The sequence below is a fragment of the Galeopterus variegatus genome, unplaced genomic scaffold (genome assembly GCF_000696425.1).
Source record: "Galeopterus variegatus unplaced genomic scaffold, G_variegatus-3.0.2 Scaffold657, whole genome shotgun sequence".
Classification (NCBI taxonomy): domain Eukaryota; kingdom Metazoa; phylum Chordata; class Mammalia; order Dermoptera; family Cynocephalidae; genus Galeopterus; species Galeopterus variegatus.
In genome coordinates this window covers 231,842-249,654 of record NW_007726768.1, presented here as the reverse complement: position 1 = coordinate 249,654, position 17,813 = coordinate 231,842, and the positions used below count along the sequence as shown (strand labels likewise).

The window sequence follows — 17,813 nt, the reverse complement described above, 5'->3', positions numbered from 1 at the left end:
ATCTATGAGCTGAATTCCTGTCATCCATAGTAAGAAGTTAGAAAGATAATTTCTAGAACTAAAATATTGAGAAATACAGTAAGCACTTATCTGTTATACCAAGTAGCTAAAATATTTGAGGGCAAAGTTATATATACTGGGCAAATTGATGTAATGAATGATAAAGGTAAGACTTTTTTTAAAAAAATTTTTTATTAGCATATTCATTGTTACATCTTTATGCCCTTTGTCCAATCTTCCCCCCCCCCAATAACTACAGATTTCTTGTCTCCATCTCATAGATTAACTGTTTCTCTATTAGTTTGTTGCTTAGATGATCTGTCCAGTACTGAGAGGTGTGATCAAGTCCTCCCCCATTGTTGTAAATCACATGCTTCTTCTGTTACTCTGGAGTGTGCTTTGTGGAGAGAGAGGAACTCTTCTTCTTCTTTTTTTTTTTGGCCGTTGCTGGTTCCTCTCCTTGTGTCTATGCAATTGAAAGTCTGGCATGCCATCTGCATGGTGGCTGTGACTGCTTCTGTAGAGACTACCTGCTTTTGCAGCAGCCATGGCACTTGTGGCTATGGGGGGCTACCCATGTGAAAATGGTGTTTTTGGTATGTTCTTTACCTGGTTGCAGCTGGGTTCAGCTTCTCCCGGCTCCATACCTCAGGACCCTGGCGGGGCCTGGGGCAGTGGTAGCAGCTTACCTAGTAGCGGCTTCCTCCGGCAAGAGATTTTGTTAAAGGTCTATGCTAAGTATTTGATTAATTCTGCTAAATGAATGTTGTTGACTTTAGGGAGCAAACATTGAGGATGAGGAAGGGATTGCTGTTTTTTGTTATAATCCTTTCAGAGCTATACAACAGTTTAAACCTTGTACTTTTTTTTTTCATAAAAATAAAAAATTTTTTACTTTAAGAAACCACATGTTCTGATATCTAGTTTCATTCCTAGCCTGTATATGACTGATTAAATACACTTGTTAGTTTGGTTCTTAAGGCAGAATTCCATTATTGGGATATAGAAGTAAAAATAGGAAAAATTGTATGGTCCTCTTGACATAACCAGGGCTAACCTAGCTCTGCAGATCCTTGACTTAAGTAACTTTTTGATTTCTGCATAATCTCATGGAGTTTAGGGATTTCTGAGCTTAGGGATTTCTTGCAGTTTAGGGATTTCTGAGATTAAGATAACAGACTATTAACCCTGCTTTGTACATTTTTGTAAAGTAATCTCTGGATTACATTTGTTAAAATTTTTTGATTTATTTTTATAATTAGGATGAAAATAATGAGAGCTAAAATGGGTTTTATTTTGGCTATGTTTTGGTTGAATACTAGCCCAAAACATTCCCCTCTCCACTGCTGTAGGAGGACTTGAACATTTTCTTACTTCTATTGTGGATATTATTCATTAAACAAATTTCAGCATCATTTTCTAACCAAAATTTTCTCTTCCTTTGCAGACTTTGTCCATTGGTGTTCTTGATATTTTTGGGTTTGAAGATTATGAAAATAACAGCTTTGAACAGTTCTGTATTAATTTTGCTAATGAACGTTTGCAACACTACTTTAATCAGCATATCTTTAAATTGGAGCAAGTGAGTACCTAAATATGTATATGCTTATTCTGCCCTCTACACGCGCGCGCACGTGCACACACACACACACACACACGCACACACACACAAAGTTTTTGAGTCACAGTCAAGATAGACAATACTTTCAAAACCCATTTTAAATCTTGTATTTTAATACAGATATTTTGGTCCTCATATTATTGTAAGCAAATGACAAATCAGGGCTTAGTTTCTGAGTCGTGTCATACAGGGTTTTCTTTTTTTTATCATTCCCAAATAGATTTGCTTATATGTGCTTGTTTGAGTGTAGATTTGAATGAAAAGATGTGTGGGTTTGTTTGGGGTCGTTATTGATGATAGTGAGTTTTAATTGCTACCATGGACGTGGTCACTGTGTATAATGCTAATTATGGTTGATTGCTTTGGTCTCTTAGTTGTAGGATGGGGTAGAGGAGCTTATTAGTAAATCTCAAGTCAATACCGAGTCTGGATACAAGGAAACAGGACAGTGTGGAGAGACCAACATGGGTAACTGGATATTTCTTGTGAGAATCATGTTAGCATAAAGAGTGAGCTTTTAGTTTCTATGAGAATTGTTAGGATAAAGGCAGGGTCAGACAAAATGTGGGCTTTTTCTTCAAACTAAGTTTGAAATCAGTAACAGGTTGAGATTGTAATCTAGAATTGCAGCGTGTGTAGAAGGACGTAGGCAGAAACAGGGTTCACCCATCACATTAAACTTAGGGGAAATGGTGAAGACTGGAAAATGGATATGAAGATAACAACAGCTAACAGGTCTATCAAACGGGGGGAAAAGGTCCTTCTGTCATCAAATCCTATCATTGGAGCTTGTTGCCCTCTGTCCTAGCTGTAAGCTCTTCTATTTTGCTTAAAGGGTATAATGGCTGGTTAACAGTACCCCAAGAAGTATTAGTCCTGGCCACATTGATCAATGGCAGAAAGTTTTAAGCATGTAACCTTTTAGCTAAATACTAGTGTTACTTAGTGTTAGTAAGTAGGGTTATTTATAAGGCAATTACTGTTTTTATTTCAGTTTTACAGATGACTCCTAAAGCCATTATTCAAACCTTAACACTTCAGCTCTGTAATTCTTGCTTTTAACCAAAACCTGAGCTGGGATTGCTGTCTAGATCTCTTGATTCAGTCTAGTGTTCTTTTAATTACATTATGCCAACTTCATGACTTTTATCCCTCACACATAGATGTATATGTTGGGAAGAGTAGAGGAATGCATTTTGTTGCTTGTGTTTTGTATTTTTTTTTTTTTCCTTTTTGTCATTTTTCGTGACCGGCAACGGATCGCAACCCTCAGTGTCGTGCCCGTATCGGACCAGGACCGGCAACGGGAACGCAACCCTCGGTGTTGCGCCCGCACCTCGCTCAGCCAGTGAGCGGCCGGTCTGTATGTGGGATCCGAACCCTCGGCGGGAGCACCGCCACGCTCCCAAGCGGCGCACAGTAGCAGTGCACCACCGGGCCGGCCCGTGTTTTGTATTTTACAAGTCAAACATAATTGCTCTGTGGATCATGAAACAGAAGACTGGATAAATTGTTTTTGAAGGAGAAAGATGTTCTCTTATTGTGAGCAAAAGAAAGTAGAAATCTAGATGAGATGTGGAAGAGCCACAAGAAATACCTTGGTCATAAACCTATTGTATAAAAATAAATCCTTACAATTCACAGAAAAAGTGTTTAAAACTACTTGGGGAGGGGTGATCCAGATTTACCTCCTACCATGGATGTCATAATTTTGGACAGTGTGCTAGAAATACGGAACAGAAGATTTTGGTTTTAAGTTGTAACGTTTTTGCCCTCAAGTCTCAGCATTCTCTTCTGTATTTTGTGTTCTAGTGCATATGCCATGGATGTAATTTATGGAAAGTTTAGAGACCATACACCTCATTGCCATCCCATCTGTGTTATTCTCTTGTTTTCTTCTCATATTTTTCCATTTAAAATGGATTTGCTGGGAATAAGAGATTTAAGGCAGTTTAAATATATTGTGTCTTATATATGTGTACCAGTGGTACCTAGTATGAGATGGGTAACTAGTGATTATTTGTTAAATTCAGTTGAATACAAAATCAGTAAAGATGATAAATTTTTTTTAAAAAAAGAAGATAAAAGTAAAGCATCAAAGATGATTTTGTAGGAAGAATCTTGAATATGATTACTCTGGTTTGTTCTAAATTTTGTCTAGAAGGAGAACATAGACACATAGGATGGGAGAGAAATGTAATATTAGCCATGCTGGATGATAAATGCTATGTAAGATAAAGTACTTATGCAAAGGATGGAGTTGATTAGAACTACCTGAAAGTCTTCAAAGATTTCCCAGGGGTGATTCTGGAATATAGTTTTGAATAGTGAGTTGGAGTTCACCAGATTATCAATGGGGAACAGATACTTTAGACAAAGGTGACAATATACTACAAACTGGGGCCTTGTATATCACGTAGAGATGATTAGAATTTTTCTTATAGAGAGTGAGGAGCTATTTGAAGTATATTTAGCAGGGGAATTGAACTGGAACTGTGGAAGATGGACTGAAGAGAGGTGAAGGGGACAATCTGTGAGTTAGTTGAAGTAGTCTAGTTGAGTGATTCTGAGCCTTGAATCTAGGTAGTTGCAGAGGTAATTTCTATTGTCATTTGTAATACTGCCCTCTCCTTCTTTCCTTTACTTGTTCAGAGTTATTCTTCACATCAATGATTTATCAGTAAATTGAACAATAGTCATGTGGCAGACACTGTGCTAAACACTGCAGATAGAAAATTTAGAGTGCAGGGATCTTATCTGAGGAGTTCATAATCTATCAAGTTGGTTTTTTCCATCCGGTAATGTCAGACTAGAAAACTATGACTAACCTTGCCTTGGAAAACAAGCAAAAATACTGAACTAAATATACTCGAATGCTTTGGAATAAAGCATTTCTTCAAATAAGTGAAGTTTTACAGAGCCTAAGGAAATCAGGGTGGTGAGCTCAGCATTTGGGGCTGCTTGTTCCTAGAGATATTCCTCTATTCTGGTAGAGGGTTGCTGATTTTAAAAGAGCCAGGGTCGAGGGGCTGAGGGGCTGAGCAGAGATTTCTCCTGATTCAAACGCAAGGAGGAGGCCCTTGGTAACTCCTATAGGCTTAGGTTGAGTCTTACAAAGGGTTACATCTTAGGAGTAAAGGTAAACCAGAAATAAATCGGGCATCATAGGGACTGAAACTCACTCCGAAATCATCTCAGTTGTTGATTAAATTAAAATAGTGTAGAATTTCTTAGTGTTCTTAGCTACCTGCCAAGAAGAGCAAATTCAATTCCCACTGGAGGAAGAGATCATCCTAGTGCTAAAATTACCTTTATAATTTTTCATGTACAGGGTCCAGCACTCAGTCAAAAAAAGAAAAAGAAAATGACATTGGGAGGTGCAGGGGGAGGCAAACCAACATCAGTAAAATCCTAGAGAAATTTGACAATAAACTACTGTAGAGGATTTAGATCATGATATTATCAGACATGAACTTTAAAGTAACTATGGCTTCAAGAAATTTTAAAAAGAGTAATATTTTTATTAAAGAACTACAAACTATTAAAAAAAATTCCAAGCTTAGGAAAATTTAGAACTTAAAAGTACATTAAAATTATGAACACAGTGATGGTTTTTAATAGTTAATTAGATAAGGGTTAAGAGAAAATTAGTGAATTGGAAGATAGGCCAGAGGAAAACACTCAGCCCAATGAATGAAGATAAAGGAAAGTACAAAGAGTATAAGAAATATATGAAGCATAGTGAAAGGTCTAATATGTGTCAGAGGAATTCTGGAAAGATGTGTTTGAGAGAAAGAGAATAGGATAGAAGTCGTATTTAAAGAGATAATGGTTCAAAATGTTCCACAATCTTCCAAACACAAAACAAAGAAAATCCCAACAAGCTCCTGTTTGAGAAGCTCTGAGAATCCAAAGCATGATAAATACAAAGACAGTCATACCTAGGAACTTTGTAGTAAACCAAAGACAATGAAACATGGCAGAGCCAGACCCCTCCTCCAGCTTGCTGCTCTACCCAGACCTGGTGAAGCTCATCCGGTATGCAGTCAAATGTCTTGAATGTCACAAGCAGATGCTGGACTACATGGTCCTAGCTGCTCATTTCTAGAGGACAATGGAGGAAACTGAGGGGCTGACTTGCCAGGTATGCCAGATGCTGCTGCCCAATGAATGCAGTTTCTGTACTCACCAGCAGATTAATGTACACATGTCCCCCTCCTGCTGCCCAGAGTGTGGGGTCCTCTGTTGTTCTGCCTACTTCCAGACCCACATAAAGCAGAATTACCTGTACTTTGCCCTCAAGATAGGCTACAGGTGCATCCACTGTGGTGTCATCCACTTGATTTTGGCCTTGCTAAAAAGTCATATTCAAGAGCGAGACTGCCAGGTTTTCCACAAAAGTGCATTCTGTTCCATGGCCTTCAAGACTTCCAGCAACACCGTGGACGACAGTGCCACCCAGAACACCACCCAGCCCCACAGACCCTCCCAGTTCATTTATAAGTGCTCCTATGAAGTGGTCTTCAACAAGAAGAGGCACATTCAGCAGCATTTGTACCAGAATGTCAGCAAGACACAGGTGGCATCTTCAGGTGCCGTGAGTGTATGCTCTTGTTTGTGCAGAAGACAGAGTTGAATCAACATGTCAAGAGCACCCATGGTGTTCTCCGAAATGTGGATGAGCTTTCAAGCGTCCAGCCTTCAATGGGTGCGTTCTCAAGCCGCCCTGGCTCTCAGGTTCCCACTGAGCCCCCAACCACTAATGTGGCTGCTCAGGGCAGCTCCTTGCCCTGTGCTGGGGCAGGCCTGAAGCTCATCGCAGAGCTGAAGCCAGGCCCTGGCTGAGGAACACTGGCTGGACCTGCCAGGAGTGGGTTCCCGATCAGCAGAGCTATGTGTCCCAGATGAAAAGGAGCCACGGTTGGACTTGGAAGCAGTACCCCTGTCAGTAGTCCTTGCACACCCACAAGAGCCTACACAAACACATTCGCAACTATGACACATTAAGAAGGTCTACACTTGTGCGTACTGCGCAGAGGACAGCTCCAGCTTTCCTCAGCCCTCTCTCCTTGGAGATCCACATCAGCCTTATGCATGGTATCAGAAACTGTGATTTGAGCCAGACATCCAAAGTCAGTCCTCCAGGTGGACATTCCCCTGAGGTGATCCATCTGAAAAGACCAGTCAGTAGAGCAGGGGATGTTCCATGCATCAGCAATGCATGACTGGCTATTCCACGCAAAGGCACAAGCTCCCTTTTTTAGTTTGCCACAGACTCAGAGCTCAAGTTTCAGAGCCACATACCTCAGCATCAGATGGACAGCTCCAAAGTCCAGTGTCTCTTCTGTGGCTTGTGCTACCTCTCTGCCAATTTCCCCAGCTACCACCTCTTCATTGTCCACAAGGCTTTTGATGGGGCCCAACACCAGTGCTGTCAACTCAGCTTGAAACCCCTCAGCGGCTGTGCTCTTTTGGGAGGCCCCCAGGTTGCTGCCTTCAGCTGGGGGATTTCTCAGATCTCTACTTGCCTGCAGACACCAGCTCTCCTTCTTGCCTTCAGAGCCTGAGAAGGAGAGTGGTGAGGGGTGCTGACAGTCCCCCTGGGAGAGGTCTGCCCAGCCTGGCTCTCTGATTCTTTTCCCCAGAATTAGTCCTGAGGACTAATTGTCACATTGGCTTATCATGTCTCTCTGTGTGGGAGAAGTTTCTGCATCACTCCTCTGTTTGGAACCCAGGGAGAACAGGAAGTGTGGCAAAGGCAGGCAGGTGCTGATAGCTAGATCCCTTTCAGAAGATGTGGGTGGGTCTTTGTTCTGCTGCTGTTCTGTCCTTCCTGACAAGTGGCGTTTGGGGCACACAGCCATTGGAATGTTTGTATTTTTACTTCTGTGCCATTAGATAGGCTGCTGCCCCAGGCAGGCTAGCTCCTCCTCCTCTTGGTTACACTCATGTTGCTCAGACTGTATTTCAAATAAAAATCTTCTTACCATGAAAAATGAAATGAAATAGTTTTGAAAAGCAGTGAGAGGAAATGAGACAGTACAGATGTTCCTTGACTTATGAAGGGGTTATGACTTGATAAACCCATCATAAGTTGAAAGTATCGTAAGTCAAAAATGCATTTAATACACCTAACCTAGGGAGCATCATAGCTTAGCTTAGCCTACCTTAAATGTGCTCAGAACACTTACATTAGCCTACAGTTGGGCAAAATCATCTAACTTAAAGTCTATTTTATAATAAATTGTTGAGTAGATTATGTACTGCATATTGCTAGCCCAGGAAAAGGTCAAAATTCAAAATTTAAAGTACATCAAAATTACGAAAGTTTCCCACCATTGTAGAGTTAAGTCAATTCATCATAAGTCAGAGATCATCTGTATCTTTAAGCATGCACCAATAAAACTGGCAGACCTTTCAGTGGAAACAGGGAAAGCTAGAAGACAATGAGATATTTTCTTTAAAACTAAAGCATGCTGTTTAGGCAGTAGCTAACTTATCCTCAATTATAGCCCAGAGGTGCAAGAAGGAATGAAAATCATGAGAATTATAAAAAGTGAGTGAATCTAAATGAATATTAACTAAATTAGATAAAGATAAAAATAACATTTATAGTTTAATATTTAAATAGAACTGAAAAACATGACAACAATGCCATATAATTAAGAAGGAAATAAATGGAATTTAAGGTATTCTAAGATCTTTGCATTAACTGCTGAGTTATTGAAGGCTTTATTTCTTTTAGACCTTGATAAGAATGATTTCTAGAATAGCCATAAAATAATACTCTCAAAATATGTATAAATGCACACCAAAAGTTCTGTGCAGAAATGGTCATAATAGCATTATTTCTTTCTCTTTTTTTTTTTTAAAAGATGACCAGTAAGGGGATCTTAACCCTTGACTTGGTGTTGTCAGCACCACGTTCACCCAATGAGCTAACCAGCCATCCCTATATGGGATCCGAACCCATGGCCTTGGTGTTATCAGCACCACACTCTCCTGAGTGAGCCACAGGCCGGCCCATAATAGCATTATTTCTAATGGCCAAAAATTGGGGATAAGTGTAATGTCTATCAATAACAGAATGGGTAATTAAGTTGCTGTATATAAATACAATGGAATACGCTACAACAGTGTTTCTCAAAGTGTTGCTCCTCCTTTCCTCCTAATAGCATCAGCATCACCTGGGAACTTTTTAGAAGTGAAAATTCTAAGGGCCCTATATTACCTTATTCAGAAATTCTGGGAATATGGGCTGGCCCGGTGGCGCACTGCTACAGTGCGCCGCTTGGGAGCGCGGCGGCGCTCCTGCCGAGGGTTCGGATCCCACATACAGACCGGTTCCCGCTCACTGGCTGAGCGAGGTGCGGGAGCAACACCGAGGGTTGCGATCCCGTTGCCGGTCCCGGTCCGGTACGGGCGCGACAGTGAGGGTTGCGATCCGTTGCCGGACACGAAAAAAGAAATTCTGGGAATAGGGGCAAAAGTGTGTTTTAACAAGCCCTCCCTGTGATTCTGTTGGATGTTAAAGTTTGAGAACTAATGCTTTGTAGCAGAGTTTGGCATACTTTTTCTGTAAAGGACCAGATAAATAAGTCTTTTAGGTTTTTTGGACCATATACTCTTAACTTTTGTGTTATATTGAGAAAACAACCATAGACAATACAGGTGCATCCAACAAAATGGATGTATTATTGAAACATAAATTGAATAATTAAAAAAAAGACAAAAAAAAGAATTTGACTTGTGTGATTCTATTTAGATGCTATTTATAAATAGGTAAATCTTATCAATTATATTATAACCTAACTTTGGGCAAGAGGGGTTGGATGGTCATTGGGAAGAGGTGATGAGGAGGACTTTTGGACTTCTACTAATGCCCATAGAAATCTTTATGCTCATGCTATCTAGTATGCTTCTTAACCATTCTGCAAAAGAACAGAAGAAAAAACCTTTTTTACTAGCATTTGGAGGTGACTTCTATAAAACAGTTCTTGTGAAATTGTTACTTAAAAGGAAAGAATTAAGCATTTATCTTTCCTAATTAGAGTAACTATAATTTATTTTAGGGTTATTCTTTTTTACAGGATAATAATAAATACAGAAAGAATGATAAATTAAAAAATCATTATTTTGCAAAACCGCTATATTGATTTGTACAAGTTTTATCAGTGAATACCAAAACCATCAGGTAAACGGCATGCTTTACTTGGTGCCTAAATATCTCTGCAGTGTAGAAATGTATCTTGTTTACATTCTCAGGTGTACCTTTCTGAAAAAGCAACCTAAGGATGAATAAGAGTATTTCCCAGTACAGAGAAAGAGTAAGGAAAAATGGGTGCTTCATAAGAGGATTTTAAATAGTTGCCCAAGACCTGAGCTTTGAATTTTTTAACCTTGGAATATTAAACTTTTTTTTTTTTTTAAACATTCTAAGGACTTTATTTTGCTGAAGTTAAGTGTATATGAATTTCACATGATTTATATCTTGATCACTGGAGGTGATGGTCTCTCACTTACCCAAGAAATTCTGTTTTATTAAATTCATTGTTGGGGCCAGCCCGGTGGCGTACTGCTACAGTGCGCCGCTTGGGAGCGCAGTGGCGCTCCCGCCAAGGGTTCGGATCCCACATACAGACTGGCCGCTCACTGGCTGAGCGAGGTGTGGGCGCAACACCGAGGGTTGCGATCCCGTTGCCGGTCCCGGTCCGGTACAGGCGCGACACTGAGGGTTGCGATCCATTGCCGATCACGAAAAAAGACAAAAAAAGGGGGGGGGGGAATTAATTGTTGATGCTCCAACAAACACTCACAGCCCTTTTTGATGGCTTAGAGTGATGTGGGAGAGATTAGGCTTCTCCGTTGTATATTTTTCCTTAGTGGAATAATCAGATAGTGTGACTAAAATAAACCTAGCCTTAAATTTTGATCAGAGTGGTCTCAGAAATAGAATACTAGCCAAAATACTTTGTTGCATGTGCTTTCTGAAGAAAACTGATATACATTGTATCAAAATTTATGCAACTAATGTGGTACATCCATTGTGTGGATTGGTGATTGAAAAATAAAACCTAGACTGTTCTTTTAAGCCTGGTAAAAGCTTTTTGATCCTTATTATCATATGCCTATTATTTTCTGCAAGACGAATAAATTGTTATTTTGTTATTTGGTTTTCCTAGGAGGAATATAGAACTGAAGGTATTAGCTGGCACAACATAGATTATATTGATAATACCTGTTGCATAAATCTCATTAGCAAAAAACCAACAGGACTGCTCCATCTTTTGGATGAAGAAAGCAAGTGAGTGATTCTTTTCAATGTTGTTATTGGCCATTTGGGCTTTTCATGTCTTCTTAAGTTTTAACTTTCTTCTTACATTATCAAAAAAGAGCCAAAGATTCCCTTGTATGCAATTTTTAAAATCTGTGTTTGTTTCTAGATATGGAACTTTATGAAATTTTTTTATATGTGTTCGTTTCCAGGTAAATAGGATAGACTTCGCTATTGAACTAATGTTTTCCTAAAATTTTTTGAGGTTTCTTCTACATGCTTTGATGTTAAATTCATTGACATATATGTATATTTTGGTTATGTGTTTCTTTTTTCATTGAGTTTTATATATGAGATGTATTTGCAGTTTTCATGTTTAGCAGAAAAGAATATCATGATAGATTAGTGATGTCTGCCGTGACTGCACAGGTGGTAAGTGAAAGATCAGCCAAATATTTGCCATTTCTTGTTAACACTGTTCAGTATACCAAACTTAAATATAATCTTCAGAAATAAAGCTTCATATTAGCATCCTCTAGAGTATTCTCAACACTCTATAAAATATTATAGTTAAATTATCCTAAGAGATGACAAATCTAGAATTGGAGAAACTGAAATGAGGAGATTGTGTGTGTTTTTTTATGACTACTTAGTAAAAACTTTAGAAATTGAATTAATTTACCTGATTCCTAGTTTAATATATCCATTAAACTAGAATAGAAAATATTGGGGATTTACTATTACAGGTACATCAGGTTGCATGGGACAGTCTAAAGTTTATGACTGTTGTCCAGTTTAGTTATTAAAAATGACTCCTTTTACTGTCAGAAATATCCTGTTTAGCATGATAAGTTATATGTCATCCTATTAATATGCCATAAACTCACAGAATTACTGCATACAAATAGAAAATAAGATGTCAGAATGAAAAGTATAGTGGGTAAGGTACTGCTAACAGTTATGTCCAGTATCCACTCTAACCCACTCTATCAGTAGTCTGTTTCCATTAATCTAAATGAATTTAAAGGCAGCTAACAGAAATAAAAAATATTTTAATTTTCTGTCCAGAGTTTTGTAAATGTTTCTCATATTGTTCTATATGCCCTGAAACATAATCTCTTATAATAGTAACTTTAGTAGTTTTAAATTCTGCTTGTATACCTTACATCTGGTGTATCTTTATTTGGGAAAAGTTCATAGGTAATTTTGATATTCAGTATTGAGATGGTTGTTGATAATGAAATGATAAGCAGTTCATTTTGTTTGAGGTATTTTTTAGCAACAACAACAAAGTAGTTTAAGCAATTCAAGAAAAATACCATATAGGTAGTAAATGGTGGACAGTATTGAGATGGTTGTTGATAATGAAATGATAAGCAGTTCATTTTGTTTGAGGTATTTTTTTAGCAACAACAACAAAGTAGTTTAAGCAATTCAAGAAAAATACCATATAGGTAGTAAATGGTGGACTTGACAGTCAAACCCTCCAGGTATTTCTGACTAATAAGCTTGTGCTTTGAGGTATTGTATTATACTGCTTCCCTATAATACTTAGGCTTTAGAGTCAGAAGTTCAGGGTTTATATACCATCTGTATTAACTGCCTTTAGCCTATCTCAATATCCTTGATCTTCAGTTTGCTTGCATGCTAAAAGGAAATGATGATAAATGACTATGCTGCGTTATATCTTAAGGTGTTTTTAAATAGCAATTGAGGTAATGAATATATAACTAAAACATAAATAGAGCAAGGGATTCATGTCTGTTCTATCATTCTTTAAGCAAAATTTCATTGAGTGAACATCTTATTATGCAAAGACTATATTTTCCTGGCCAGTTGCTACCTAACATAGATGGAAATATTGCTCAGTGAGGAAAATGTCACCTCTTTGTTGATACCAATAAGTTTCAGGGGTTAAGCCATATGGCCAGAAATTACAGAGAGACAGATTTTGGCTCAATAAAAGGAAGAACTTTTTCATCATTAGAGCTGATTAGCAAGTGCTTCAAAAAATAATACGATTTCCATTGGTTAGAGCACAGTATTGCGGTATTGATAACTCCAAGGTCAAGGGTTTGGATCCCCATACTTGCCAGCCATGGGAAAAGAAAAGAAAAAAAATATATGTGTGTATATATATATATATGATTCCCCATAGTAATTATTTTGCATCATCTGCCAGGGTATTGTTGTAGGTAGGAGACTGGACTGAATAACCTTTTAATCATCCCTTCAATTATGTTTCTATATTCCGTCCTCCATAAAAATTTTTAATAATCCATAATATTTTCCTTGCTTTATGAGTCAGTCTTCTGGTTAGTACCTCCCCTTGTAAGTGGGCCATCTTTGTCTTGTAAGGTAGGAAAATTTTCTCCTATTCCCTCTTAGGGTCGCTGACTGGGCCTAAGAATTAAAATGACATAAGACAGATTAACAGGAAAAAAATATATAAGTTTTATTAGAATTTTGCATGGGAGTCCTCACACGAAAATGAAGACCTGAAGAAGTGATTAGGGCAGAAAGCATATAAACCTTTTAGACAAAGAAATAATATATTTGTGAAGAAATGACAAGATGAAGGGTTTAGAATAGGGGCAATGAATTGTGGGGAAGTGACTAAGATATATTGGGAAAAGCTAGTGGAAAATAAGGGTTATTTTTTTGTACAGATCCATTTCAGTGTCGATTTCCAGTCTCTGGTGATAGGGATGTTCTCTTCCTGGTACAGGGAGGGCATCTTTCTCATGGGAAATTTTATGGCCTATTTTTAGGTAGAAAAGAGAAAGTCAGAAGAAGTCCTTCCTACATTTGCTGTTTCTCAAGTGCCTTCAACTCAAAATAATCAATATGTCAAAAAAGCATATTTTGGGGTGGCATGTCCTAAACTCCTTCTGTCTCTATGCTTTACCATCCCAGAAGATGCAAAGGCATAGAATATTTTCCCTCTGCCATTTACCTGTAAAGAGGGGTTGAAAATAAATTACTCACTTTTAGGAAGAGCTACTTCAGGACTCACTGAGTATCTTTTTCTCTATAAAATATTTTGTTCTATAGGGAATGTATAACATGAAATATATGCTTAGTGGTGTGCCTATTTTATGCAGTGTGTTTGTCGTGCTCTAGGTACATGCGTTTGGAGTCAGAAGTCGTGGATAATCTTTACTCACTGGCTATGTAATATTGGGCAAGTTATTTAAGCTAGATTCTGGAGGATGCCATGTGGCATTTAGGAAGGAAGAATAGTATAAGCAAAGTCTTGGAGTTATGTATGAGTAGAATGTTAGGAGTGTTATCAGTGTTTCCTGTAGTACTCAAAATATGATCTGCTGACAAGCAGCAGTGACTACCTTGAAGCTTGTCAGAAATATAGAATCTCAGTCTTCCACCCCAGACCCGTTGAATCAGTATCTGCATTTGACAGAGACTGAAATTTAGATTAGACCATTCATTTAAGGCAGCATTTTGTCAGTCTTGCTCACTGATAGATTACCTTGGGGTTTTGTAAATAGTACTGATGCTATGGTCGCTACTTTGTTCAATTAAATCAGAATTCCAGTAGGTGGGGTCTAGGCATTGGTAGTTTTGAAAACTCCAGCGGTGCTTCAAAGGCAACCCTTGAAGATAGCCTTAAGGGGACACTAGATTAAGAGCTTTGAAATGAGTAATAATGTCTGGTTTGTCCACTGTTCCAGGCTCTTTTGCCTGCTAAGGTAATAGGTATCTGCAAATGTTTGTTGAATCCAGGACCTGAGGAGAACTCTCTTTTCCATCTTTACTGGTTTGGAGGAAAGATTGTTCTCATGTCTATACTCATTGCTTTGAAAATTTCTGTTCTCCATTTAAAAGTAAGACAAAAATATATTATAAGCTTTTCAATTATTCAGAGGATTAGAAAGCAAATAAACCCTTACCTAGAGACAATAAAGTGAGCATCTTGTCTGAAGGAAAGCTTCTACTGTGGAGTAGTGAGACGTAAGTTTGCAGATTTGGATTGGCCTAGGCTTAGGAGCTTGGAGTCAGTCTCTTCACCTGTTGATCCATAAATTTTCTGAGGAAGGGAGGCACATGATCAAACACTCCTACAGGAAAATTTATTTTATTAACCTGCTTTAGTGACTTGAGACAAGGTAAAATTAGCATTGGTGAGACTATTATAGAAGCTGTTGCTGTAGTCTCTGAAGTTGCAAGGGTTATGATCCATTCTAGAATGGCTTTAGAGTTTTGGAGCTATCTAGTTTGTGGAGATATTTTGAGGAAGGGATAGTATTTGAATGCAAAAGCAGGCCAAGGTGATTAGGAAAATGGCAGTGTTGGAAACATAAAAAAGTCGATAGCAGTTATGTAATACCTATAGATGCCAGCTAATGCTAGATATTTTTACTAGTGTTATTTAATTCTATTAGCACTGTGATACCTGGTATTATACTCATTTTATGGGTTAGGCTGGTTCTCAAAGAAGGTTACCTAGCTTGCCCAAGGTCACTGACAAACTGGTGATATAAACTGACTTTCTGATACTAAAGACCATTCTCTTTCCTAATTCCAATACATACAATGTAATTAACCATTTTTGTTGTAATTTTGGAATCATTTTTACGTATTAAGATTTGTACTCTGCATCTTTATAGCCTCACGTTACATTATTTCTCATTATTTAGCTACTGTTAAATGAAACTATTTTCTGAAAGATACTTTCTTTCTCCTTTTTTTGTCAGTGATAGTTCCTCTATTTGAAAATTCTACCAAACCTTTAACATCTAGCTCATAATTGCCTCCTATGTCCTCTGTGAACCTTTTCAGCATTCCTAACCTCTAGTGATTTTTTTCTCTTCTGAACTTTTGTATTCCCATATTTCCTATTATGCAGTTCATTTTTAGTAGATATTATTTGTATGGTGCCTGGATATGAAATGTTCACTTAGTGCAATCAGTGAGTACAAACCCATTGATGTATATTTGAAATTATAATAGGTATAGAAATACATAGTAATTGGTATAGGTAAGAAAATTGCTACTTATGCATGAAGAAATAGGAAAACAAAGAGTGACTAGATTTTAAAGATCTAAACAAATTGAGAGATTTTTTCCTTTTTTGGAAGTTCTCTTACCCCTAAAGAATATGTGATTTGGGTTTTGTTTTCCTTTGGGTTTTATAGTAGTGCAGCACAATCCAACCTAAGCTAAATATCTAATGACCTGAGTTCATTTCTTGGTTCTGCTGCTTACAAAGTGTGAGTATGGGCAAATCACAACTTTTGATCCCTCACAATAAAATAGGAACACCAATCCTTGTTATACTCACTTTTTAGCTTGTTATAACAATCAAATTAGATAATATAGATGAAAACTTGTTAACTGCTACTTGTGTTAGATGGCAATGTAATTATAATGTACCTAAAAAATAAGACTATACTAATTACTGCATCTTTCTTTAGTGTTTTTTTTCTTTTTTTTAAAATTTAGCTTTCCACAGGCGACAAATCAAACATTGCTAGACAAGTTTAAACATCAACATGAAGAGAATTCTTACATTGAATTCCCAGCTGTATTGGAGCCTGCTTTCATCATAAAACATTATGCTGGAAAAGTAAAATATGGCGTAAAGGTCAGTAAGTTTCTCATTGAATATGCTTCCAGGGCAGAGGTGTGTTCTTGACTATGTCACCATCCCTGGGACACTACCCTCTTTGTAGTTTGTGGAGGCTCTTGATTAGTAACAGTTGGAGACATTTTATACAGATATTATTAAAACCCAGATTCTACTTTTCAATACATTACTGTCTTAGGTAATGTTTCTGTTAGTTTCCGCCTACATAGAAGCTTTATGTTGTCAGTCCGTTTTAATAACTCTTTTAGATCTGAAAGAATCGATGGCATCTGTATGTCTCAAACCCACTTATTCATCTATATAATTTGTCGAATTTTTCCCTTCTCTATACCCTATAAGGCCTGACAGAGGCTTCATGTCTTCATGCACCATTAGGTATTTGTGAATTTTCACTCTTAATGAATGTATTGAAACTTCTAACTCTTGTGGAGAGGAATCTTCATAATTTTATCCATTTCTTGCTTGTAATTGGTAAGCCTGTTACTCTTCAATTACTTGATGTTTAAGCCTGCATCTAAGACACTTAATTTCCCCAGCAAGGCAGTGACAATAAGGCAAATAGTGGAGCAATATGTTTTCTCCTGGGTCTTGAGGTGAGTGTCTTAATTAAGATCATTTATTCAGCTAGATAGGAGGAATAAGTTCTAATGTTCTGTAGTCTGACTACAGTTAATAAAAATTTATTGTATATTTTCCAAATAGAAGAGAGGATTTTGAATATTCTGAACACAAAGAAATGATAAGTGCTTGAAGTGATGGAAATGCTAATTACCTTGATTTGATCATTACACATTGTATACATGTATTGAAAAATCACCCTGAACCCCATAAATGTGTACAATTATGCATCAATTAAAAATAATAATTAAAAAGGAAAGGGAAAATCAATGCATAGATAAAGATAATTTATTCATTCATTTATTGATTCATGTATTCGAGAAGTGTTTATTAAATACAGACCATGGGTCAGACTCTGTGCTTGGTGTTTGGAATGATCTAGTGATAAACTAGACTGACATGTTCCTGACTTTACATATACACATACACATGTTTACTTCCATACATATGTATGTGCATGTAAAATACATGTATACATGTATGTGTGTATCTATATATAATATATAAATAAATGATCTACATGCTATAAATAAATGAGAGAAAGTAGTAAAATGTGGATCTTGAATTTGTGGATCCATGAAAACCTCTCTAAGAAACTTAAATTTTGAGAGATGACCTGAAATAAATGTTACCTTGGTGAGGAATTGAGATGACAAATTTTATAGACTATGAGATAGGAAAGAGTTTGGTAT

General features: G+C 37.4%; 1 protein-coding gene and 1 pseudogene across 1 annotated transcript in view; both read left to right on the top strand.

The window, feature by feature from the left end:
* MYO9A (myosin IXA) overlaps nucleotides 1-17,813 on the top strand; it is a 331,403-nt gene that overhangs the window by 132,636 nt on the left and 180,954 nt on the right. Inside the window, exons 11-13 of the mRNA XM_008571047.1 lie at nucleotides 1,448-1,582; nucleotides 10,804-10,925; nucleotides 16,359-16,500. Coding sequence (XP_008569269.1) covers nucleotides 1,448-1,582; nucleotides 10,804-10,925; nucleotides 16,359-16,500 — 399 coding nt within the window. The remainder of the gene's footprint in view (nucleotides 1-1,447; nucleotides 1,583-10,803; nucleotides 10,926-16,358; nucleotides 16,501-17,813) is intronic.
* LOC103589158 lies at nucleotides 5,598-7,188 on the top strand (annotated as a pseudogene).